This window comes from Triturus cristatus, chromosome 4_2, assembly GCF_964204655.1.
Source record: "Triturus cristatus chromosome 4_2, aTriCri1.1, whole genome shotgun sequence".
NCBI classification, from domain to species: domain Eukaryota; kingdom Metazoa; phylum Chordata; class Amphibia; order Caudata; family Salamandridae; genus Triturus; species Triturus cristatus.
Window position 1 is genome coordinate 255,499,413 of NC_140586.1, and position 27,388 is coordinate 255,526,800.

The 27,388-nt window shown below is 44.2% G+C and overlaps 1 protein-coding gene across 6 annotated transcripts in view; it reads left to right on the forward strand.

The window, feature by feature from the left end:
- The window catches only part of PTPRC (protein tyrosine phosphatase receptor type C), a 623,869-nt gene that overhangs the window by 364,245 nt on the left and 232,236 nt on the right, over positions 1-27,388 (forward strand). For all 6 annotated transcript variants that reach the window (XM_085601450.1, XM_085601451.1, XM_085601453.1 and 3 more), the window contains 2 exons: positions 22,150-22,302; positions 24,767-24,960. In XM_085601450.1, the coding sequence (XP_085457576.1) occupies positions 22,150-22,302; positions 24,767-24,960 (347 nt within the window). The remainder of the gene's footprint in view (positions 1-22,149; positions 22,303-24,766; positions 24,961-27,388) is intronic.

Here is a 27,388-nt window from a genome sequence, read left to right on the forward strand (position 1 = left end):
TTTTAACACAGTGCCAGATTTACAAGGACTTGTAAACCTGAGAATGTGCCTTCCCAGGAGAGGCATAAAAAGGAGAAATATCTTTATTTCTCCTCGTTTTTATCTTTTTTAGAAAGCGGAAAAATCCTCCCAGGATTGTTTTTGTGTAGGACTGCGCCCCTTCCTGTACTAGATAAATATGGTGCATTCCTGCCCTTTCCCAGTGATGCAGGGTAGCCCAGCAAGGTGACTTGCTGCGCTGCCCAGCACCACAAATGTTATGAATATGGCCTATATGTATAATTTGACTTATACTCTCTCTGCTTTTCAAGCTCTGACCCTCCTGATTCCAACCCTTCCGTCTGACACTCCTTGAGCATAAATGCCAATAGACCCGATTCAATAGATGGCAATGGGTGTAGTACATTCTCCCTTTTTATTTGATTAGAATATCCCTCTTTCTTCTTCTAAACTGCCTTAATTACTGCAAGCAGGTGCTGTGCAAAAATACCGTTTATGTCATCCCCATGATTATGTACCTTTCGAGTGTTTAGTTATCCAGCACAATATCCTTGGTGCAACAACATCAACTGTTGCATGGCTAAACACTTATAAGGTCCCAAAGGCGAGACCTATTGGCTATGTCAATGCTTGTTACCCCTAGGTGGGGCGCTATAGGGATTGTCTATGTGGATAGCACGCTATACCGTGTGGGGGAGGTGTTGGAAGACTGTCGTCCCGCTTTGACCCAACGCGGTAAGTGTTTCCGCGGTGCGGTTATCGTGTTCTGGGACGGTGAGGAAGTGAAAGATATAGACGAACATTTTTATGACGTTTTGAGGCTGGCAGCTCTGATTGGCCCGAGAAGGGCCCTTTTATTGTACTGGTAGTGAGTCGTTGGTGTTGTCGGGTGATGTGTTTACTGGAGCCGGGGGTCTCCACACTGTAATCTCACAGGCCTGCAGAGGCCCCATGAGTTGCCAAGGAGTGCGGGTGTGTCAGAGCTGTGCCAGGGTGGCTTGCGGTAGGTACAGGTCTCCTTTACATGATTTACCTTATGATATGTCAGCTGAATAGATTCCACGATGGACTGTGTTATCATCATTTCTTTTGTCATTAGGGGATATCAGTGCGGAGTATGTGATATTTGAGACCTGTAGAGTGGACTGTGTCAGAGTCTTCCAGTGACCTGCAGTTTGTTGCATATATCTTTGTTGTCAGCAGGCCTGTCCGGCTGAGACAGAGTGTTTTTTTAACTCGGTTTGTGTGTAGCCTACACGTTTGTCATCAGTTGCAATAAATGTTCTACCGGTCCTTACATACCTCATTGCTCATATGTCTCTCCATTTGTTAGGAGAGTTTGGTGGCTATAGGGGGGCCACTGTGTCTGAAGGGATATTAGGTCTGGCTGCTGTCAGATACCAGACTTTCATGGTCTGATTAACTTCCCATCTGTACTGGTCCTTCTGGGGCACTAGCCTGTTCGGCAAACGGCAGATTCCCTAGAGGGTGTGGCATAACGAACAGAGCTGCCAGCTTTGGTGCTGGGAAAGCACGTTCGGGTCTCCGCGTTGGCTCAACATCCTGTGATTCTGGGCAAATCACTTAATCTCCCCGTGCCTAACAAAAATGATTGTGCCCTTGTGTAATGTAACTGTTGCTCATGTAAAGCCTCCAATACACTCGGGTCAAGTTTGCGCTATATAAAACTGCAATTTTTTTAATTAAAAGGCACATAACGTGGCGAGAAGTAGGTGCCTCTTTATCAGTGCTACGCAAGACTGATTTGCATTTGGCTTGGTCAAACTGGGGTGGCATGGTGAGCAAAAGAATTATTGATTTAACCTGGGGTGAATGTTTGATTTGCTCTGCATTCCATCCATCATCTGTGTATCTTATGCTTTCTTGCCCTAAGTGCGCCGGGTATGCCCAGACCTGGGGACCAGACTTACTGCACCACTGTATCCAAGCTAGCTTGGCTGATGAGGGGGTGAAACCTTGAAACCGGTCCTAAGATGCTTTTTTCCTGCCTAGGGAGAACCTGGCTTAGCAGTTCAGGCTGGACTGTTCCCATGAGGGACAGGGTCAAGACTAATTTGCAAATGGCTGGGTCTAAACTGGGGTGGCATGGGGAGCAAAAGAATGATGGTTTTAACTCAGATCTCTTGACTGGGGGTGAATGTTTGATTTGCTCTGCATTCCGTCCATCATCTGTGTGTCTTTTCCTTAATCAGTGGGTCGCGTTGAAGCATACCAATATAGATTCTGAAATATGGCTGAGCACTTGCCTGTGTCCATGGAACTAAAAAACAAACGTTCACGTTTAGAAGACTGGATATTTTTTGCAATTCGTGAGAAAACAGACCGGCTGCTATTTGACTGTAATTAGATGTACTTTTAGAAATTGGCCTTAAAATTGCTGCTCTCAGGTGTAGTTACTGTAACCCCAGGGCCCTCTTCACAGTCTAAAAGAGGATTTATTTTAAAATGGCAGACTTAAGAAGAATGTCTTTGAAAACAGCACCGCTTGCCGTGCAATCAGTTGTCCGGTAAAAGCTCAAATCAACTCCGTTGTGTTTAGGTACGAGGCCTCGGGTACGTTTTGTGTTTATCTGCCCTGTCAAAGCTGGGGCCTTGGGCGGGCCCTCGTCCGCACCAGCTTTGATGTGGCAGATTGACTCCTTATATTAAGAAATGAAAGCTGCTTTCATCAGAGCTCGTCCACTGTAAGCCTCCCGCAGGGGTTTCGATAATCGCCCTGAGTATGCGAGTAATTGGCTCAGAGAAACAAACAGGAGAATGAAATGCAGCGCTCTCGCGTCTTCGCAACGCGACAGCACGGCCATTAATCACCCAGACAAGATGGCAGGCAGTCCCCCCGACGAATCCATTAATGAAGAGGGGGACGCGATCTCCAACTCCCAAAAGGTAGACTAATGCGCGCTTCATTTACTAGGCTTTGAAACAAATTACCCTTGGATGAGTTCAGTTAATTATGAGCGGAGGCAAACGGGTGAAAGGGAGAGCAGAATCCTGTCTGGTTAGAGCGTGCTGCAAAAATGACCCCCTACAAATGACGCAGGATACCACCGGTCCCTGTTAGAGCGTTTTACAGCAAAATTAGCATTCCGATGTAAACATACAGGGCGCTGAAACCAATATGTCATCATAGCTGTCATCTGACTCCATGTCGAGTGGCAAACTTTCTGCCACCTGCATAAAAAATCTGTGACTTGTATGTACATATTAGGAAAGGTGAAACTGAAACTAAAAATATGAATTATGCTTGCAGCTGTTAGCTAAAAAACACAACAACATTGAACGGGTTGACAGCTTTACGTATACTGTAAGGTCACTGTACGCATCCTTTGTTTTTGGGTTATTACGAATGGCACTTTGGCATTCAGAATGAGTTTTAGGCGCTAAAGCCGGGTTAGGAGGGGTGCAAGGCTGCAGAATAAGGTAAAACAAGCTCGCGCGGCAGCAGGGGGAGAGAGGAGGGGGCCTGCGTGATTCACTTGCGGGACCGAGCGGCTGGCGCCGCGATAATTGATAACATATGGCACCAGCCGCTCGCTCCCGCAAGTGAATCTCCACACGTGCACGCATTGCCATTGAAGGCAATGGAACGCGTGCACGTTTTTGGGCGCAAAGCTGTGTCGATGACTAAATGTCTCTCCTATGCAACGCATACACGCTGCGTAGGCGAGACCTAAAAACGAGGGTCAATTCGTCATTTTCTCATATCCACTAGATGGCAGTCATATACTAGTTAAAGAATTGTTTTACGGTTCGAGAATTTGAACAATCACTTTTATTTCTTGCACTCTACATGTATCCAATGTATCCAATGTATATGTCTATATTAATTTATTTCTCAGTCTTTCTGCAGTACAGGCATAATCCAGAAAGGCATCAGAGCGCATAACAGTATATTTTCTCATACAGCAGATTCATAATTTATGATAATAAAGATTGAGTCGTGATGCTTAATTTAAAAAAAAATAATAAGTGCCCGGCCCTCGTCAGGAGGCCACTGCAGCTTGAACCACACATTGCCCCTGCCAGCTGCCAATGACAATACAAACCCAGATACTAACCAACACACTCTTACGAATGTGACAATTCAGCCTGCTCTAGGACCCTAAAGCTATAAGAATGGCTTGGACGGCAGCGTCACCATGTGGAAGACTGTTGCAAACCCTGGTGTTCACAATTAAGTGCCGGTAAGGAGCACCGGAAACCACCAGCACAAATTAAGCACGGGGGCTAACATAGCGCTGAGAGTTGTGCTTGATAAAATAAACAAGTAAATTAACATTTGAGTTACTCATTTTAACCATCTGGCAGGGTAGAGCTGGGTGATATTTGAAGCACTCTAAAACAGTACCATCAATCCCATATAAATGTAAAGCATTTCCGAGCGGGATTTTCAATTTACCAGCATTAATCCTATAATTCTTGGTTCAATTCCATTGATTAAAAACATTATTTCGATTATTAAAAATATCATAAAATGTACATAGCATACAAAGTAATTAAAAAGCATAGAATTGCGACAGCATACAATAGATCTTAAAAATCAACCAACCATAACGCAGACAATATCATCCTTCAGCTGAGGCAAAAAAAGATAGCGCATGATTACATTTAGTGAAATTATAATTATTGAACGGTGAGATTAAAAACCACCTAATGTAAACTTCATAGTTCTTGCAAAAAAGGGTGAAATGCAAAAGAATCTTGTCAGAAACACAATTACAAGGACAAACATAGACACCGGAGCTGCTTTATTGCCCTAGGGGAAAACATTATAGATGACAAATAGTGGCCATTCAAAATATAAATAATAGGACCATTTCCCAGTGGCCTGAAAGTTTCTGCAATTATGGCTGAATTCCAGCAGTGGTCTGCAAAGCAGAGTATTGGCTCACTGATGGTTTGCTTATTTCATAACCTTCTGTGGCAAGACGTCTGTTCTCAAGTAAAGTGCATTTTAACCAAAATCTATCCAGCTTACATGCGGAGATAGGATTCTGAAAAAGAGGGGGTCTGTCCAGATTCACAAGCTTTTGACGTAAGTTGCTACAGACCTTTATCTCTTATCGACTTTATGATGAAAATAATTGGGGGATTAGTTTTCAACAGAATTAGGGAATGGACTAACAAGCACAACATCCTAAACCCCTTGCAACATGACTTCAGGGAAGGCCTGGGTATACTAGAGCAGAGCTTAAATATTTAATTCTTGACTCAAATTAATAAATATCAACACTAAAGTCTATATTAACCAAACTATGCAAATATATTTTTATTTTCAGTACACTTTCACTGAATTATATTATTTCCTTACTCACTGATATTCCCAGAACCACGGACAGCCCATTTTCAGCATTTAAACCCTGATTCATAGCGTTCACTTTGATCATTCACTTCTACAGGGAATGGGAGAATTTTCACCTGTATCGAAAATTGTCCCGGTTTAGACTTTGAAATATATCTGGTAGATCTAACTAGACTCAAGGGACTCATAGAGAAGAAACAATATACAGCAGAAAAATGTTTACTTCTGAAAGAAACCGGATATTGCCTTTATAGGCATCATATGTTGTTATAAGAAATGAGAAGATGGACTCTGGTTTCTGGAGAGAAAGTGGTGGAAAGATGGAGAGAAAAAGGAAAGAGGCACAAGGGGAAACATCTATTACAACGCATGCATTAAATTGTAGTGCCTTTACAGCACAGTCAGTACCAAGGCTGCGATGTTATCACGCATCTATTACAACGCAAGTCATTACAACAAATTGCTTTAGGGAATGCGGTGTTGGACTGGTGTTGGATTTTAAGTCCAACACCTTCCTAAATGATACACTGACTGATATTCCAAAGTCCAGCGCTTAGCAAGTCGTTTTAATGACTTGCGTTGTAATGGAACTCGTGGTAATGACACAGTCGAGGTATTGACTGCGTTGTTAAGCCACATGTTGTTTTGGGATGCTTGGTAACAGATGCTTTTCGGCACAAGCAGTGGCGTTGCAGGTGTTCCATGGGCCAGAGAACTGGCAAGGAAAATGGGCCCCTGACAGCTGATCGTGTAGCAAAATGCAGCAAAAAACAGGATTGACTTGGCCCCGTCACCATCTCTGCCGCAGGATCACTGCACCAAGATAACTATGCCGCTGAGCGTCTCGAGGGAGGCGGGGTTAGGGTGACATGGACTCAAAGTACGAGGAAGGGAATAAGCTCGTTGTTGGGGTGAGGGTAAATAATGCAACTCTAGAAGGATATAGCAGGGGTGATAAGGTCCTACTGATTACGCCAAATTGGTCTTCCCTAATTATCCTACTAAGTTACGACTGATGGTCTTTTATTTGCTTGCTAAAAGTGGTAGAGGGGAGTAAAACAAGTCATGGTTATACTTTGAAATTTAGTCAAACTCTAAAGGACCACAGACTCTGAATTCCAATTTTGTAGATTTATTATAAGGCCAAAAATAATTGAATATAAACAAACCTGAGTATAAGAGTATTCACATACATGAAAGTCAATACAGAGCCAATTTTACGAATATAGTTCATCCCGCATAAAAGGCATAATATGATGAACTTCAAAATCAATACACAGCAAAGAATAGAGGCTGAGTCGAGTTCTCTTTTCATCTGGGAGGAAAACAAAGCAAAGAAAAATATCTTTCCCTACACTGCTCTAAATGAGGGTTCTACCTATTTCTCTTATATCATTTCCCAAAGGTGTCAGCACGTGTTGACTTCCTAAGAAGTACTCACGTCAAATGGGTTTCCTAGCTTAAGGCTATGGAGCTCGCTCTAAGATGCTCCTTCTCCTCCGAGAATCAGCAGAAGTTCCCAGTCTCTGTCCCTGCGCATTATATCAAAACAGACACAGTTCAGCCCCCAATGAATCATGTGGTAAACTTCTCTATTGTATCATTTCAGTACCTTTCCAGTAGCTTCAATTAATTCTTCTTCGTCTTCCAGTGGCCTTGGTTCCCAGACAGGCCAGGCACGAAAGGGGTCCTCCCTTCTCGCCTTCCAGTCTTCTTCAAAGACATTCCGGGTATCTCCTTAAATCTAAGAATAACAAGGCTGAATTCCTGCACCTGCAGTAGGATGAGAACACGCTACTTTTGAGTACAAAAGAGATTCATTTAATTAATGTTTTGAGCAGCCAAGGAGAATCGAAACTGTCAACAACTTTACAAATTGGGCCTACGATTCAGGCAGCTTCAACTAAACAGGGTTACATTGCACGAATATAATTTCATCATGCACATTACATATACAGGAAATATGATTGTTTCTAATACATGTATAATCCTACTTGAATATTCACCCTACATTTCAATGTGAAGATAACGTTGATTGAATGCATCTTAATAATCGTAAAACACTGCAAACCATGAAAATACATGTGAGTGTGTTTGAACCAAGAGTATAGTGAACCCATATAATTTAGAGTGCTGTAAGCGCTCTATCACTACCCTCAGGAAGACACATGGGAGCTTCTGTTGGCTCTGAAGTGCCTCAGCAGAATGTGCTCCTTCAAGTGGTTTTAAATAAAACTCTGTTTAAGTTTTCAGTGCTCATAAAAGATCAATTGCAAATAGCGGACAATTCTGACATTGCTCGAGAAACTACTTAAACATTGCTAGGTCCCCCTGGAAACAGCATAAAACAAGGATGTTTGAGTGTCACTGTGGCACTCTATTAACGAAGAACACAGATCATTTTCTTAATCGAATGATATGTATTTACGTATTTATGGCACTTTATTTTTTCAGCTGTGATTTTAACGACATGCATTTTATACTATTTGATGCAAGGAAACGTTTATATTTTTGTACTTTACGCTTTTAGAACACCTGGGTCTGTCGCTGTGTTGAATATTAATGGATATTTTATGAAAAACCCAGATAATGGCAATTTTTAAGGCAACTAACAACTTTTTTTTTTTTTTTTTTAAGTTTCAAAAACCTTTATTACCATCTCAAAGCAATTGTACATCATCGCGCCTACAACCTCTCGGGCCGGCTATCATATATCACATCTACTCGTTATCATCAGGTATAGTCACAGCCATTTGTCCGACAACCCGGAGGTCCGGAGGCGATGCATTGCAATCAATTTCACAGAGCGTCCAAGCATATGCCCTATCCGTCTAAGTTCCCTATGGCGATGCTGTAGTTTTTGCCACACCACTACAATTTGCCACTGCTACATAGTCAAATTTTTGGAATGAGTGCACATCCTTCTCCCAGGTATTCGCTCTTGCACGACTATAACACCTCTTGCGATCATATCAACTCTCACCATTTCCTCTAGCATCAGCCAGCCATACATATCCTTACTGTATAACCCCAGCCTACGGTTTCGAACTCTCCGGTGCAGCAGTGGAACCAGCACCACTCGCCTCAGGAGTTCCGGTACTCTCAGTCACTGCCTGCGCTGCCAAGTATGCTCTAAACGGGTCCCATATATCCGTGGCTCTACTACTCAATGGTTGTGTGTCTGCGTATATTGTATTCTGTTCCTGACAATATAATAAGTCCGCTATCCACTCCTTAAATTTCGGCGCACGGCCTCTCCCCCATCTACATGCCACCCTCCTTTTCGCCATCAACAGAGCAATATTCCCAAATTTCCGATGTACCTTGGCTATTCCCATAGTGTACCCCAGGAGCATCACCAGGGGATCACAGTCTATCGTGGCGCCTAGCATCGCCACCAGCGCAGTGTGCACCTGCGCCCAGTAATCAGACACAGCCGGACATAACCATGCCAGATGTAAAAACCCAGCTCCTTCCGAGCGGCACCGCTCACATCTGTCGTTATCCGCAAGACGAAATCGCAACTTCCGCACTGGTGTGCAGTATAAACGCTGCAAAAACTTATAGTGAATAATACGTAGTCTGCAACTGGCCGATATCTGCGAGGTCTGTGCACAACAATACGTCCACTGTGCCTCCGTTATGTCTCTTCCCAGGTCCTCACTCCACTGTCCAAGCGCTCTGCATGCTCCGCTCCTACTTTGCTCCCTAATGCTACGATACAGGTGCAATACTAGGTGTCTGCCGTCCGCAGACGTAAGTAAGACTCGCAGTGGCTGCACTACACCGGGTTCCTCTGGGAACTTTGGCAAGATAACCTGGAGCCCCTGCCGCAACCGAAGATAATAAAAGACTTCCAGCGGAGTAGGCTGACCCCCTGAAACCACTGTTCTCTCGTTTTGAACCGCCCATTCAGGAATAAATCGCCCCAGCTGCAGACCCGCCGCCTAGTGCACATCCCCTGGAACCCTCTTTCTTGCAATAATGACAACTCCGGGTGGTAAACTAGTGGCAAGGTCGGTGCATATAAGAATGGAAGCGCCACCTTACGAAGAATCCGCTGCCACGCATCTATCGTGCAAGTCACCGTAGTAGCCGGCGTCTCAATCGCACTAACCGGGCCGTGAATAATGCCGCGCAGTGGCAGCGGTCTAGCTATCCAGTCCTCCACAGCCACCTGCGGCATGAATGGAGTGGGCACAAACCAGTGGTATGCAAACTGAGCTTGAGCACTCAGGTAGTAGGTTAAAAAATCAGGGACATCAAAACCACCTCTACCATACGGCTGAGTTATAATCGACCACGCCAGTCTAGGCTGTCTCCCGGCCCAGAACAGTCTTATTAACTCTGAGCGGAGCCGTCGGAAAAAATAAGCACCTGGATAATACGGGACATTGTGGAACAGATACAGAAAATGGGGCAGCACCACCATTTTAATTAGTGAGGCCCTCCGCGCCATAGTAAAGGGCAAAGAAATCCATCTTGTCACATCAGCAGTTAACTTGGTAATGGCAGTTCCGTAATTTAGTCGCACCGTCTCCTCCTTAAGCTTTGATACCTGGATCCCTAAATAACGTAAGTCCGCATCGCACCACTCAATCGGATAGTCCAATGCGAACCGGGTCACCGCAGGAGTCAGAGGGAAGAACTGCGACTTCTTCCAATTAATTTGTATACCAGACAACCGGCCAAACACCAAGAATTCCCTCAGCAACGAATTAAGATTGGTCTGCGGATCCACCACGTATAACGTCAGGTCATCCGCATAGAGTGACACATCTATTTGACGCTGCACACACTGAAAGGCGCTGCGCTTGTGCAACTGCCGGATTCGACACGCCAATGGCTCAATTGCAATAGCAAATAACAGTGGAGACAATGGACAACCCTGTCTAGTACCTCTGGTTAATGAAATCAGGCTCGACATCTCACCATTGATCAGGACCCTGGCCTTCGGATCAGTATACAGCAACCGTACCCATGCTACAAATATTTTGGGAAACCCCATCCTATACAAGTTCGCAAACAGATAGTTCCACTCAACAGAGTCGAATGCTTTAGTGGCATCAAGAAATATAGCAGCCACCGGCTTTTCCGGCGCTATGGTATGCATCAGAGAGAAAAGGGTACGTAGATTGTTAGCAGTGGATCTCCCAGGCACAAACCCGGATTGGTCCGGAAGGGCTATCTTAGTCATCAATAACGACAGCCTATTGGCTAGCACTTTCGCCAATATCTTAGCGTCACAATTAATTAAAGAGAGCGGCCTATATGCATCACAATCAGCAGGATCCTTGCCCGGCTTCAACAGCGAGGTAATCAAAACCTCCCTCATCGACCCCGGCAACACGCCCACCTCCAAAGACTCCTCATATACCTCCTTGAGGACTGGGGCCATTATATCGATGTAACATTTGTAAAATTCCACTGGCAACCCATCCAAGCCAGTCGCTTTTCCATTGGCAAGGGACATAATTGCTTCCCGGATTTCATCTAATTCAAACGGCGCACCAAGGAACTGCCTATGGTCGTCGCTCAGCCAACACAGCGCCACATCATCCAGAAAATCCCCCCATGCAACCTCCCCCACATCGCGGGCAGTATACAGCTCGGTATAGTGCTGAGTGAAAAGTTCCAAAATACCTTTCGTATCTCGCCGTGTGGTCCCTTCCGGTGTGCGCAATTCCAATACATGCGTCATACCCCGCGGCGGCCGCGTAACCTCTGCCAAAGCACATCCCGGCCTCTCACCCTCGCAATACCGTCGGGCCTGCCAGTATTTACCCCGGAACTTAGCCTCCCTATCCGCTTCCTTTTCAAACTGCGTGAGCCGTTCTCTGAATTCTGTCTGAACGGGGCCCATCGGTTCTCTGGTCATCCGAGACTCTAGGTCCTTAAGTTCTCCCTCTAACCTAGCTAGTGTCCCTCTTATGTTCCGTAGGACCCCGAAGCTTTTGGATATGTAATATCCCCTAACCGTTACCTTAAATGCCTCCCAGATGGTGTCCACACTCTCTACTGACCCCTTATTGCGAGGACAGAACTCCGCTATCTCCTCTCCCAACTCTGTCTTAAACAACGCATCCAACAGGGCCGTAGGTTGCATTCGCCACCGGGCACTAGCGCTCCCGCTTCCCGGGACCGCTATCTGAACCAGAACCGGGCAATGATCCGAATACGACCGCGGCAAGTGCGCAACCCTTCCCAAATCCGACGCTATACCCCGAGATAAAAAAACAATAGTCCAGTCGAGCCCATGTATTAGCATAAGCTGTATAGTGCGTACCCTCACGAAGTCCACCATGTACAAACCTCCAGCTGTCTATCAATCCCCCTTCCTCCACTATTCCCGCCAGAGCATCCCGTGCCTTTTTGTGTTATATTGAGGACTATTGTCTGACCTGTCCATTCCGGGGACTAACGCCACATTGAAATCCCTCCCCATATGATATGCATAGAGCCAGTGTCTAGTATCTTTCCCCATAAATGTGTGAAGAAGGTTGGCGTATCCACATTAGGACCATTGCAGTTTACTACAGTGACTGTGTCGGTGCCCAGCCGACCCCATAACACCACAAATCTCCCCTCAGCATCCACATGCTCCCCCATCTTCACAAAGGGTATTGTCTTTTTGATTAAAATCGCAACTCCCCTAGCATACCCTGAGTACGACGAAAAACTGCGTATTGCCGCCCACCTACCCGCCAGTGTGTAATGTGACCTGGGACTAAGGTGCGTTTCCTGCAATATGTACCTGATGTTGCTCTAAATAAGCCATCACCTGTCTGCATTTTCTAGCATCATTTAATCCACGAACATTCCATGAAAGAACTGTGAGCCGTACCTCCCTCCTTACGTCAGCCATTTCTCATCAAGTCCCCACACTCCTAGCAACCAAATGTCATCTGGCATTAGTCTTCGCATCAGCCGCAGCACATTGATCAATATACGCCTCAGCAACCATAGTTTCGGACCTCCCTGAATAAGCTGTACAAACACCCCATACCCCATCATCCACTCTTTTTGCTTGAGACCAACACCCACCCCCATCCCAATACTCCCTCCCCCCCGCCCTCCGCTCCCCCAACCATGCCATAACATCCCCCCAGCCTCCCCCTCCCACTGAAGCATACCCCAACTTGCCAGCCAAGAATCCCCCCCGCCCCTCCCACAAATGCCCCAAAAACAAAGGTTAGTCGCACTTCCAAACCACCCCATATAAGCTAGGGTATTTCAGGGATTGCGTCTAGGTGACACCGCTGTTCCCCCCTCATCTAATTCCAGACTCACAAGAGACTTGTAGCCTGGCTCGATGACCCAGAGGGGGTGTCCGGCGTTATGTCCAGCAGCAGCTGAGAGATTTCACTCACACACAACGCCATATATAACCTATAGAAGCGAAGCAGCTTTCGTACTCACTGAGCCAGAGCCAACCCCACAGTCTGCTCATCACTCCTCCCCAAGGGCCCTTTACACATCAGCATGGAAGGTTTATGCATCACATTCAAACCAATGTGCCTCCTGTGGCCGTCAAGTTCCCCCAGTAACGTGCTCTCACCAATTGTTCTTTCATCCCCTTGTTATCAGTGCGCAGACAGTATCAACCCCACTCACTGTCCACCGTCCACCTCCTCCTCGTGCTGCGGTGTCCGTTCTGACCCTGCCGCAGCCCCGGACTTGGCAGCTCGTTTGTAGTGCTTGAGGAAATCCTCCACCTGTTGAGGGGTCGTGAAAAACTGTTGTTTGCCCTGGTACGTAACTCGCAGCCGAGCTGGATAAAGCAATGCATAGTCCAATTGCAAGTTCCGGAGTTTGGACTTCACAGCTAGACATTTCCTGCGTTCCTCCTGGACCATTGGCGTGAAATCCGGGAACATCGTGAAGGAGTTACCTTCATAAGATAAAGAGCGCGTGCCGCGCGCCGCTACTAGAGCCGCATCACGATCCCGGTAGTTCAGCAATCGGGCAATAATGGGCCTGGGGGTCGCACCCGGCTTCGGCCGAGGGCCCAGAGCGCGATGCGCCCGTTCCACAATAAAGTGGGGAGAAAAAGCCTCCGCCCAATCGCTGCCAGTAGCATCCTTTCCACATAGTCCTCCATCTTGCCTGTATTGGTCGTCTCTGGAATGCCTACGATGCGGACATTATTGCGCCGACTTCTCGCTTCTAAGTCCTCGTTCTTGGATGCTATCACTCGCAGCAGGTTGTCCATTCTGGAAAGCTGCAAAGTATGGTGTGTTGCCGTGTCTTCTGCATCCGATATACGTTGTTCCGCCCCTTTAAGGCGCTCCTCATGCGCATCCAATTTATGCACCACTGCATCCATACGCGACGATATTCGGTCCACCTTGTCCGCAATCGTCGCAAACCCTTGGCGCATCTCTTGCAGCACCTCGTGTAGACTGGCCGCGGTAGTCGCAGGGTTCCCCACACCTCCGTCTGTAGCAGCCGGGGCGGGCCCCAATTCCCCAGTCTTAGTGGCCTTCTTTCCAGAGTCAAAAGTGAGCTTCGCTTGTCGCGTATCCGTCTTGCCCATGGCTGTCTGTAGGCTATGCAATATCTCTCACCGTGTGCGGGACCGCACCGCAATTCTCAAGCCAGCTGAGCCAGCCACACGGCAAGCACCGTCACTTCAACAGCTCCCGCCAATACAGTCCCACCGACAGTCCTTAGGCCTCCTGTACGGCCAGTAGCGTCGTTGCCAGAGCCAGTGTATGTGGTCCCCACCTTCCGACAATTCGAGGGAGGCGCGCCTGGCGCTCAACCGGGGGAGGCCGCCCAAATGCACCAGTAGCAACCACTCACCGCTCATGCACAGCGTCCGGTAACCAACAAGCGCCACTAACAGGGAGGATCCATGGACGGTTTCCACTAGGCCGCAATTATCCTGGCCGCGGGTCCTCAGCACCCATCTGCATGTCCAGGGCCCCAGGCCGCAGGCGCCCCGCCCAACTCAGCTCCACACTCAGCGCCGGCCGTGGTCAAGGAGCCCGAATGGGCCACGCCAGTCCCCTGTGCGCTGTTGGGGGTCCCCCAACCTCCGGTCACCAGCGCCACCACAACCCAGTCTAATTCCGGCTCCCCCGCCGAATGCAAGCGTTATCCACGCGTCTCCGGCACCCAGGTGCCCCAACGCCCCACTCCAAGGCCACGATCAAGGGGTAGCAAGGGGAAGTTCCAGCTCACCACACCACGTCCCCCGGTGGCTCCACGCACTCTCTCCTAGCAGCAGGCCGTGCACGGCAACCCCTGGGCCGTCAAGATCCTCTCCGTCACAGCGCCAGCCGCTTTGAGCACCGCAGTCCTCCCGATTGGAGGGGGGGGGGGGAAGAAGGCTCCTCCGTCTCCCGTGTCCCGCAGTATCGCCGCGCAAGTGGGCTCACAGCGGCCGCCACTCACTCGTCTCCGGGCACGGCTGTCTCCGTCCGCGCTCTTGAGGCCCTCAGCCGTTATTGCGGCCACGCTCTGTCCCAGATTTCTCCACAGGCCCCAGTCACACGGTCCGGCTGATCTGCCGGAGCTGCTACCGACTCAAGCGATGCACCGATTTCCTCCAAACTTCGCTCGGCAGCAGTAGACCTCCCATACGACCGTTGTGTGCAATTTCAGCTCTCCCAGCCACCGCAAAAGGATAATTCAGATGGATAATGTCACCGGACTGCGGGGAGCCTTACTCAGAGGCAACCATGCGCTAGCGCGCCACCTAGCGTCCCCAAGGCAACTAACAACTTACCAGCCCAATTTTATATGTTTATGTTAAGTGTATGGTAATATTGTGATGGTTTTCATTAGCTTAAAAAAATAAACATTCCGGAACTGTACTCATAAAAGATGGCATCTCTTGACTTACTTGCACAATCTGCATCTTTTTCAAATTCTTCACATGATTCTAGGCGCTTACTTTCATTAACCATCTGAGCAGGAGAGTGCTCTCCTGTCTGAAGGATGGACGTGGCTGACATTTTGAAATCAACCTTTTGCTGCAGCAGAGTGCTGACAGCAATAAAATACACATGTACTTTTTATCCATTGTATGGCAGCACCCAACCACTTCTTGCACCTTTGCTTGGGTAGGACATCTCAGGAGACACACTGAGAGTTGCATGTCTATTACAATTAACATATTTACGACATTAGACATCATGGCCTCGAGATAGGGGATCTGAGTGAGACGGCCACTACTTAAGAATTGTGTGGTTGCTTAAGATTTTTTTTTAAACCCTTGGTGGAAAACATCTCTGGTGCTGGCACTACCCATGTAAACATCTGTGCAATGTATTTAATTCCAGTGGAGAATATTTACCACCATGTTGCATTCTGAACATTTAGGGGAATATTTATATAAAAATCACGCAGCATAGCAAGTCACCTTGCTGCGCTGAGTAAAAGGGCAGGAATGTCCCGTATTTAACATAATGTGGCGCATTCCTCTTTTTTCCTTGTGCTTGTGCACAATGTGCTGCCTAGCGCCAATGCAGGCACCCTTGCACCATGCTGCAAGGGTGCCTGAATTGTAAACAGGATTGTTTTTGTGCAGAAAGGGACACCTTCCTGCACAAAAATAAATCCTCTTAGGCATTTTCCTCTTTCTATGTTTGCTGCAGAATGAAAGTGGGAGAAATAAAGGTGCTTTTCCTCATTACTCCTCACTTCGGGAGGCGTAACATTTTGATGCATTCCTAGGTCTACCAGTAATGATAAATCTGAGAATGCTTCGGAATCCATGGGTGGATATGTGGGAACACCCACACAATGCCCATGAATGCCTCTGTGGGGCAGAGTGACACAACACAGCGATTTGCGCTACATTGAGTTACTCTAGATTTATAAAGCCATGCAGGGTCACGCAAGGTGGCCTTGCATGGCTTCATAAATCTAATTTAGTAGTTGCGTCACCCATGCACCACTTTGAGTGAGACAAGGGCGACACATCTGTATTATAAATATGTCTCTTAATTTTTTTAAAGGCTTATCCAGATTTCAGAGTCTCATGAGATAAAGACTTTCATAATCATGTTGTCTTTATAAAGGGTGTAAATGCTGTCTTCAAATGTATATATTAAAAAGCTCTGATCACAAAAAAACAGCAGAGGCCTCCCTCACAGTCACCAAGGAGAGAACCCCCCGAGGCAAATCAAAATATGCATTAACAAGCTTTAGAGTCTTCTAGAACAGGATGATAAGAATATAAGTTTAATTTCATTTCTCAGCTGCAGATGTCTGAATAAGATCACAAAACTATGTATGGATGGAGCTCAGCTCCTCATCAGTTTACACTCAGAGACGTTTTTAAAATGTCATCTTTCAGGTGACAAACATAATCCCTGTCTATCTGCGAGTAGAGGAATTCGAGGCAATGGGTTTATATATAAGGCCTACAAAATGTGGCTACGACAGGTCACAAAACAAAGCTTTATCTCCAACTCCACAATGTCAGGTCTGGGTTTGGTAGATAGTTCAGTCACATCCAAGCAGTCATGCTCTTTCCAATCCTCTTCTTCCTCTTGCGTAACAGGTAACAATGTGGCAGGATTCAAGGTAGTACAGCATCTCAATGTAACATTTTCAGGAGCAAATATAGCCTGCTCATACATTGTAAGTCTGTTATTCGTTCGATACTGTGTCTTGGTTCTTGTCATTACCAGTTCTACTGAATGTGGTACATAAACAATAAGTGTGTGACCCATCACTATGCTTTCACATCTCTCAATGCTGACACCTGTTGCAGCAACAGATTTGAGACATCCGGGCAACGCAGAAGCTACTGGATCTAATGTAGCTGAAAAGTAAGCCACTGGTCTACGGTCACCTCCATGTGTCTGTACTAGGACTGCAAAAGCACATCCCTCCTTCTCACAGCAGAAGAGCGAAAACGCTTTGTTATAATCTGACATTCCCAGAGCTGGAGTGTGACATAGGCTCTCTCTCAGCTCGTGGAAGGCTCTCAAGCAATCGTTATCCCATGGTACCGGATCACTAATGTTCTTTCGAGTCAATCTCATTAGTGGCTTTGCTTGCAAGGAAAAATTTGGGATGCTCTGTCGACAATAGCCGACCAGTCCCAAAAATATGCGGACTTCTTTCTGTGTTTTCGGAGTACCCATTTGCAGAATCGCCTCAATGCGATCTGGTAACACTCTTCATTTTCCCTTCTCAATCCCATGACCCAGATAATGAACTTCAGTCAAACAATATTGGAGTTTGTTTGGAGACACTTTGCGTCCATTCTCTGCCAGATGATTCAGCAAAGCCAAAGTATCGATCCTGCAAGCATCTTCAGTCTCAGAGGCGACCAGAAGGTCGTCAATGTACTGCACTAGGACTGACCTCTGAGGCATCACCAGCCCTTCAAAATTCTTTTTCAGACACTGGCTAAAGATAGAGGGGCATTCTGTATACCCTTGAGGGATAAGACACCACGTTAACACACAATTGTCCATCCTAAATGGAAATAAAAACTGGCTGTCGTCATGTAATGGTACTAAGAAAAATACCAGGCATAAATTTATGACTGTAAACCATTCTGCCTCACATGGTATCTGAAATAATATAACAGCTGGATTTGGTACCACAGGACAACATGGGATCACCATTTTATTGACCCTTTGCAAATCCTGCACTATTCTGTACTTGCCACTAGGCTTCTGCAGACCCATAATGGGTGAGTTACAGGGACTTCCTCTTATCTCTTTAAGAATGCCTTGTGCAATCATAGACTCAATCACAGGTCTTATTCCTGCCACAGTTTCTGGAGACAATTTATACTGCGGTGTTCGTGGAAATTTAGCATTTGGTTTAATCTGTATCTTTACAGGTTCAACCCCTCGAATCAATCCTATTTCCTCTCCTGTAAAATCCCACACCTTCAGAGAGACCGAGTCTCTCAAGTAATGTGGCAACTCCTCTGCCGTGAGTACCACAAATATTTCTGCACAGAAGTTCATATTGGCCATTTTAAAATCTACATCATCATCACAGGTTTGCAACTCCACACCTCTCGGAGTGCAAGATATAGTACAATTTAGCTTACACAAAAGATCTCGCCCCAAGAGACAGACTGGGCTTGAATTGCATACCACGAATTGGTGTCTATCTTGAAATGGTCCTATTCTCACAGGTAACTTGTTTGTCAATGGGTTAGTCATTCTCTGGTTAGAAACTCCTACCACTTGGATCGATTCTCCTGAAAAAGATACATTTGGAACCACTTCTGTTCTTACTGTGGAGCGCGCAGCTTCAGTGTCTAATAAAAAGGTAACAGGATGTCCATTCACTTCGGCATCTACAAACAGTCCACTCTGATCTACTGCTAAGGCCGCACCCAAAGTGCAATCTCCCTGTACCCCCTCTGACACTACTGAGGATCTTGAGTTCGGTCAAATCTGTCTTGAATTTCAAAGTAGGGCATCTGATGATACACCTGATTATTCATAGGTATTCTTGGATGTTGAGGTACTTGCATTTGCGGCTCAAATCCTCTCTCATACATGAACCTAGGTCTAGTCACGATGTTTAAAGTCTCGGACATCTGTCCCTCTCCTTCATTCTGTATTTGATTTGCTGGATTCAATTGACACTTGTGCTTCCAATACCCGATTTCATGACAAAAATGACATGCAGTGACCCTCTTTTGATTTGCTATCCAATCCCCTTCCTCTTCCCTGTCCAGGTTGGGGTACCATCTGTTGACCCATTCCTCTACCACTTCCTCTACCTCAACCCATTTCTCCTCCAACCCCATACATCTGATAAGGCCTTTCGGCATTCCTTAGTTGTACCAACATCAACTTGTCTTTCACTTTCTTTTGTGTCGATTCCACTTGATCACTACAGTATTTTGCATATCGCAGAATTTCATCAATCATTTTATTGTGCCAACAGATCAAGTGGGTCTGTATCATCAAGCTAATATCAGATTACAATCCCAACACAAACTTCGAGACAAACTGTCCCATGTCTTTCCGCTCAATTGCATCCAATCCACTATGTTGTTTCAAAGCCACTAACAGTCGCTCATAATAGTCATGCACTGAGTCTTTAGAATCTTGAGTAGTACGATCAATTTTAAGCCAATCAACAGTTTGGGGAGCTACCTTAGATTGTAACCAAGTAATCACTTGTTCATACTTCTTCATTACCTCGGGTGAAGGACCATTATTCGCCAGATCTCTAGCTGGTTCTGCAGTAGGCCATTCAATGGCAACTTTACATGCCGACCATAAATCACCTGGAACCACTATATCAAACAAGGTATTCAAGTCAATCCATAACACTTTGGAAATCTTAACAAACCGATCCAATTGTTTGTACTAATCAACAGGTTTTTCCCTCAGCCGAGGAAAATCATTAGTGAAAGCTGCCAAATCGCCTCTACTCCATGGCACGTGTACATACCCTCCATTTTGTACTTCTCTCAAAGGGAAATTCCCTGTTGTTCCTATCCCTCCACCCGGAGGTGGAGTATTCCCTACACTATTCCTGGTGCTTTTCTTTTTGGTCCACCTTTCCTCCCATTTGTCTAATTCATTCCAACCTCGCATCCCTATCATGAGTTCCCTGATGTGTGCCTTTAATCCTATAATTTGCTTTTCTTCCAATTCCTTATCTGTGTAATTCAATCGGTAGGTTCCCTGCATCATTTTAGTCTTTGTCAAATCCACCTCATACCTTCGGGCCAATTGTGACAAGCCATCATGAGCTCTCTTCGCCTTTCTGGTGATGTCCTTAGCTATGAATAGCAATTCGCTTGGGTCATAAGTATCAGTTCTTTCTAATGGCAGATTCCTTCAATTACCTCATTGATTTCTGCTTTTAATCTCACCACATCTAACAACGGTGCCTTCAATGCAACCTGTACCATCTTCTGGTCTCTTTCACTTCCCAATTCCTCCCTGTCGCAACTTTGTGTTCTCCTTGGACCCCCACTTTCTTCCATTCTCACAACTGGGCAACTTTCTCTCTCCCAGCTTTGGCTTCTCCAATGATTCCCTGGACACACAAAATGTGGCCCCAGACAAAATCTGAGAATGCTTCGGAATCCATGGGTGGATATGTGGGAACACCCACACAATGCCCATGAATGCCTCTCTGGGGCAGAGTAACACAACACAGCGATTTGCGCTACATTGAGTTACTCGAGATTTATAAAGCCATGCAGGGTCACGCAAGGTGGCCTTGCATGGCTTCATAATTCTAATTTAGTAGTTGCGTCACCCATGCACCACTTTGAGTGAGACAAGGGCGACACATCTGTATTATAAATATGTCCCTCAATTTTTTAAAAGGCTTATCCAGATTTCAGAGTCTCATGAGGTAAAGGACTTTCATAATCATGTTGTCTTTTATAAAGGGTGTACATGCTGTCTTCAAATGTATATATTAAAAAGCTCTGATCACAAAAAAACAGCAGAGGCCTCCCCCACAGTCACCAAGGAGATGGCCCCCCTGAGGCAAATCAAAATATGCATTAACAAGCTTTAGAGTCTTCTAGAACAGGATGATCAGAACATAAGTTTAATTTCTCAGCTGCAGATGTCTGAATAAGATCATGAGAAACAATTAAGCCAGTGTCCTTCAAAACTATGTATGGATGGAGCTCAGACCCTCATCAGTTTACACTCAGAGATGTTTTTAAAATGTCATCTTTCAGGTGACAAACATAATCCCTGTCTATCTGCGAGTAGAGGAATTCGAGGCAATGGGTTTATATATAAGGCCTACAAAATGTGGCTACGACAGGTCACAAAACAAAGCTTTATCATTATTAAACATTAACAACACGAACTTCTAAGAAAGTCGCATATCTTCTGTTGAATTCATTTGTAATGTGTAATGCTTGGTGCTTTGATTCTTGGAAGGTGCATAAGACATCAGCTGACAATCAAAACAAAAACTGCCCTGCATTTCCAAAAGAACTGCAAACCTACAACATAGCTAACCTGGTCAAGAAGATGGACATAAATAATCTCCCACAAATGTTGGATTCTCATCCACATATTCACAGGTCGAACAGTCCTACTTAGAGTTACCTCAATGGTTGATAACCCACTTGCTCACTCTACCATTGGGTTCGCCAAGGTTCAGCATCAGCTCCACCACAACTGTTGAGGGGGCAGCAATCTGATCTGGAATGGCTAATCCACCAGCATGTATTGCAAGTTAACTCTGATTACCATAGAACTGGTGGCAGACTTTGAGTAAAAGGTTAGTACAGTGAAATACGCCCTTTGGGGGTGGGTACATTTCCACTTCCCACTTTTAGCTTTAGTTAATTCCAAAATGGGGCACAGGCATAAAATTCCCCACCCCAAATCCTCTATGTGACTTATCCCATGGCAGGAACATGGTTATTGTTTTCTCTTTCAACCTACAAAAATATTGAATCCAGACTATCGTCTACCACTATATTGTCAAGGTAGGTATATATAGGTAAGTATAGATGCATTGCGTTTAACTCCACATCTACGTACCTTGTACTGTTCCTAATGGTGCACATTCTATATGTGACATATTTTCCATCACCAGTAAGCTGTAAGAGCCAAATTTGTCAAAATGGAAATTAAAAATCGATGAGCCAAACACTAATTAGACTGTGGTTAGGCAAATGTGAATGAACAACCTGGAATACGTACAGTTTCTGAATGACACTTTGACATGACTTGGTGAGTCAATAATGCTCCCTTTTAGACCCCTTTGTAAGGGTGACTGTGGGGATTTAGGACATATTATTAAGCATCAGAGGGAAAGATTGTGTGGTTGAGTAAATATGGTCCTTTGGTTTTTGACTTGACTAACAGTTTGGGATAAACTTGTATTTGTGTTTTTAGAAAAAATAAACAAAACCAACTTTAGCTGTGACATTGGTGAAGCATTCAAAGAAGCCACTGTCTACGTTTGGGCATTCAAAAGGAGAAGACATAAAAGTGACACCATAATTGAGGGGAAACGCCAGCCACAAACATGTAGAACAAATTCATCAGGTAAGTTGCAACATGCATCAAAATGTGCTGTCATCACACAAACTGCTTGCTTGTGTTAAGGCACAGTTGGATCCTTTTTATTGACTATATTTTGGCTCACACATTAAGCTTCATTGAAAAGGTTACCAACTGTCCTTCGTTGATGACTTTTGTTCTTTTTTTATGGTCAGTACTTTTTCGCATGTTTGAAGTGTGTTTTCTTCTAAAAATAAATCCTCATATTTTTAGGGACTCTGATATTGACAGGGCTAAAAAAAACTTTTTCAATAAGATAGTCTTATGTTAAATCCATAACCGACATTTAGCCTCATACTCTTTCTAAAGGTGGTGCACATCTTCATAGACCTATCAATGTCACTAGCAATGTTTTATGTTCCACTTAGCTAAGGAATACAAACTCAGTCACCTCCTTCTTGAGGTGCAAGTAATTGGTCAGTGGATTCAGTCCCCAATTGCAGTCCCAAATCATTGACACATACCACACCGAATTGCAGTTAAGAAGGTACACCCCCTTTTTACACCCTTTCTAAATTGTGATTCAGTAGAGGTCGCAAAACTCACTTAGCCAGAAAGACTTTTCTAAATCACAAAATGGGCTTCGTTCATAGGTAAAAGCCATTTTACAGTCGCAAAAAAATTGATTTTGCAAATTGCAGGGTTTGCAATTGCAAAATGTCTGCATACTTTTCCATTTTGCCCTCTAAATATTTATGCAATGCTCTAACTTGAGATGCACCTACTCCCCTTGCCAGTCAGCACAAATTAATCAAAATGAATAAAAGTGCATACCTAAAACCTATCTAATAGATGTCATGCATGAAAAGAAATCAGACGGTGTATGTTTCACATTATACTTCAATTACTTTTATATAGTTTTAGCAATTCAGTTGAAAAACACACCCTGAATGACGTTCAGTATAAAACTTCACATCGACGTGCCATTACCATGGGATGTAATGTAGTATCCCTGACAATCAATAAATTTGCCACCACAGTTAAGACCCAGCTATATGCAAACCAGTCTTGACCTTGTGCCTCATGGAAACTGTCCAGCCCGAACTGCCAAGCCAGGTCCTCCCTGGACCAGAAATAAGCATCCTGGGACTGGATTCGGGGTAACAACCCTCATCAGTTAGGCTAGCTTGAATCCAGTGGCAAAGTGAGCAGGGGACCAACGTCTGGGCATACCCTGCCAACTCTGGGCGAACAAAGCAAACACAAGGAGATAATGGACAGAGCGCGGAGCACTCATCCCAATTCCCAGTGTTTTGAGTTCTTTACCAGGATTGCTCTCTTTAAGTTGAATTTTGTTTAAGGAGGATGTGAGGCATCTGTGCCACAGCCAGGATTCCAACATTTCTCAAGTCCCCTCTAAATTTCCTTATGCACTTTCTTGAACGTAGATGTGAGGGAGGATTAGAACCATGGTCAGGATCCCAGTATCTCTCCATTTGCCCCTACCAGAACACCAGCATCGCTGTCGGAGTTTAGAAAGAGACTGCTTATATTGGAAAGATGGAGTCTAGAGACTACCTGACACATAATTTGTGTTCCCATGATTGGTGAATATGTTTTCTTACTCCATTCTCCCATTCTTTCCCTCCTTCCTATTGGTTATACTGCCTGTAGCCTTATGAAAAGCACAGTCACACCCATTTTCTTTGCATTCTGCTGAAGTGGCATCCATGAACACTTCCATGTACCCGTGGGAAAAAGATCCCTTTGTTTCTAGCACGTTCCGACTTTCTAAAGACCAGCTTCTTGTAAGTACTGTCAGTTGAAACTTACTTGTCAGGGAAATGGCATTGAAGAGCTTTGAAGGGCAACCACTTCCTTTATCATTACAGGTCACCCTGCCTTCCATGAAGGATGACCTAAAAGCCATACATAGCGTACAACCTAGTGGAGTTGCTGGCTAAAGCGTATAACACAAACCACAGCTGTGATAGCAAAGGCTTCTTGTATCATGGGTGACAGGATCACCAAATTACAGTAATGCTTTCAGCAGATTGCCTTACCCTTATGCTAATGCCCTAGGCAGAGATCAATAACTCCCAAGAATTGTACCACTTTAGAGTATACATAAGCCCAAGCTAACCATATGCTGTCTGTTAATAACATGGTGGACTGACTCTGTGAGGTAACCACAGTCCTCTGAAGCCATGACATAAAAATTATGCGGACTGGAAACATGATGATGATTGGTATGGATCTCATGGAAAAGAATATGAATTATCACTGATATTTTATTTTTGTTCTGGTCATTAAATTTGTGAGCAGTATAAATTATTCCAGAATGCATGACTATTGGTCTACCTTAATTTGCACCTAAAATATTTGTAAAAGTCTTCTAAAATGTATAGAGACTTTTAATTCTCCTGTATGTTAAGAATGAAATTAAAAACTAGAAGATGAAACATCAAAGGTGTGACTTTACATAGTTAATTTTTTTTATTCCAAATAGTACCTAATGTAGTTGAAGATGTCAAAGATGGTCTTGAAACATCAAATAAAGTGAAGATTACTTGTAATCCACCAAATAAAGTCAAAGGACCAAGAAAGCAGTATATATTACACTTTGATGGCAAGATCCTCAACCAGACCAAATGTCATTTTACTTTGAAAGACCTGAGTTACCTACGAGAATACCACTATGAGGTAGGATTACATGTTTGCTTAAACATTGCCATTTATATACATTAATGTTTAAAGATTAGCTTCTCTGATAATCACTTCGTAGTCATCAGTCTCATTTTCAATTTAAGAAGCATTTTATGGATTTTGTTAAAACTTTAATATCATTGACTAAAATGCACAAACACAATGCCTCAACTCGGTTTGATTGTTGAACGTTTACTGGCGTCTGTTCAAGGAGGAGGCTATGCTCAGTGGCTTCCTAAATTTCTATTTCACATTTAATTCCTTTGTTAGAAAAGTACAAATATGTCTGAAAGGACCAATTCCGACCTTGGAATGAAGACACACATGGTCCTGTGTTTTTTAATATTGGACACTTAAGCACTATTAAGATAAAATCTATTGAAACAGTACAGAACTTTTAGTTTTCTTTGTCAAGTCAAAGGAGCACTGATTGCAATACTTAATGCCAGAACTCCCGAGTGATGAACGGAGGGTGCTCTGATATCTTGTATTCACATGATCTTTGCTGGCTATGTAGTCACAGTGTCCGTGAGGATGGTAGACAATGTTTTTAGACTGCTCCTCCTTGGAAGAAGGTGAGGCTAGCAAAAAAGATGGAGGAGCATATTTACCAACTATTTGCACAGCGTTTGCTTCTCACATGTCTAAGCACAGTATTTTGTACTGGAAGTATATCTTTCTAGTACACAACCTATGCTAGTCATCACCCGCACATCCTTTAACTATGGTGTAAGAGTGTGTGTGTTGGTGCTTGGTAGCCTAATGTGTGGCAGCACTGGGAGAGAGGAAAACAGCACCATATCTTAGTACATATGGAATAGTTGTGCTATCCCGTTTCATGCAATGCAATGCAGTGCAGCAACGTTAGTAAATCTACACAAGAGAGTTCCTGATAGTAACTCTACTATTACCGATAACACCCCTCTAATTACCGTAATTGAAGAAAAATCAGTAATGCCTTTTGTTGGATAACTGACAATATCATGGTAAAAAATATAGTTGACAAAAATATCAAGTCAAAAATATAATTGAACACAATATCGCGCTCCTATACTTATAATGGTAAGTATCAAAATATTGGGGAAAAATATTGTTGACACTAATATCGTCCAAAAATATACAAAAATATAAAAAGTTTGTACGAATAGAGTTTAAAGTAGTAAATGTTAAATATTTTTTAAAATACATTTAAGACTTTAAACTCTATTCGTAATATCAGGGATCATCTGGTACATCGTGACTACCGTTCCATCCCTTTAAAAACTGATAGTGTCACTGGTTTCTTTCCCTGCATGAAATGCAAGGCCTGTAAATACAGCTGTAAAATTCTCAATTATAGTGTTGTAGAGCAGGGCTCCAAAATATCTAGGAGCATAAATCGGCTACTGAATTGTAATTCTGAGTTTACAGTCTATTGCTTTGAGTGTCCTTGTCCTAAACGCTACTTATGGAGTACCATTCACCCTACCAGGAAGCGTATTTTAGAACACATGCGGGCTATGACTAAGAATGGTATCAGTTATACTCTGGACCGCCACTTCGAAATTGGCCACCATAGCAATCGAGACCTTTTGAAATTCTTTTGTATTGACCAGGTCCCGAAAGATGAAAGAGGGGGGCAGGGTAAGAAGATTGCGCACATTGTAATCCAGATACATTATAGATCTGCAAACAAAGGTCTGTTAGGTTTTAATAATGATGAGGAACTGTGGGTACATCTGGAATATAGGTGCCTTGTTTTTTCTGTTATATTTGGTTCCCCAGTTGGGTACTATTCTATGCTCCTGTGTGTTTTGACCTAGGCTGTATTCAATGAATATGAGAGGCTGCTGCATATAGGTTAGGCTGGCCAGCTTGTGTATAGAGAAACATGACAACCAATTGGAATTACTAACGTACTTTTTAATTGATTGTATTCCAGTGTCCAGACGAGGAGGTAAGCGAGAAGCAAAACTCTCTCTCTTGGAGACTAAATACATATTAGAGTTAGACACAAAGACTCCGAATGGACACAACTCCTGTGAAGACTTTCATACATGCTTATAAATAAATCAAAGTGGGCAGTATGATACAAAAAACATATATATGATAAGTAATATATATTAAATATTTTTCAAGCTTTTTCGCCGTAATGACATTAGGTCATAAGAACTGTAAAGGAAACATTTTAACAGCAGACGTTTTTTTAGACACCATATTTTAGTGTTAGCACTATTTATTTTTAGCACTTGCACTTTATTTCAGGACGTTCAACATATAGAAAAATGCGAGTATGTGGTGGAAGCAGAGATTAGTATTAATGTGCACATCTAAAAAATGTCAAAGAAATCTGTAAAGCAATGTACAATACAACAGAACTAATATGTAGGTTCAGCTGAGTGAAATAAATGAGGGATGGTTAGTTAAACATTCTCGAATTGACGGT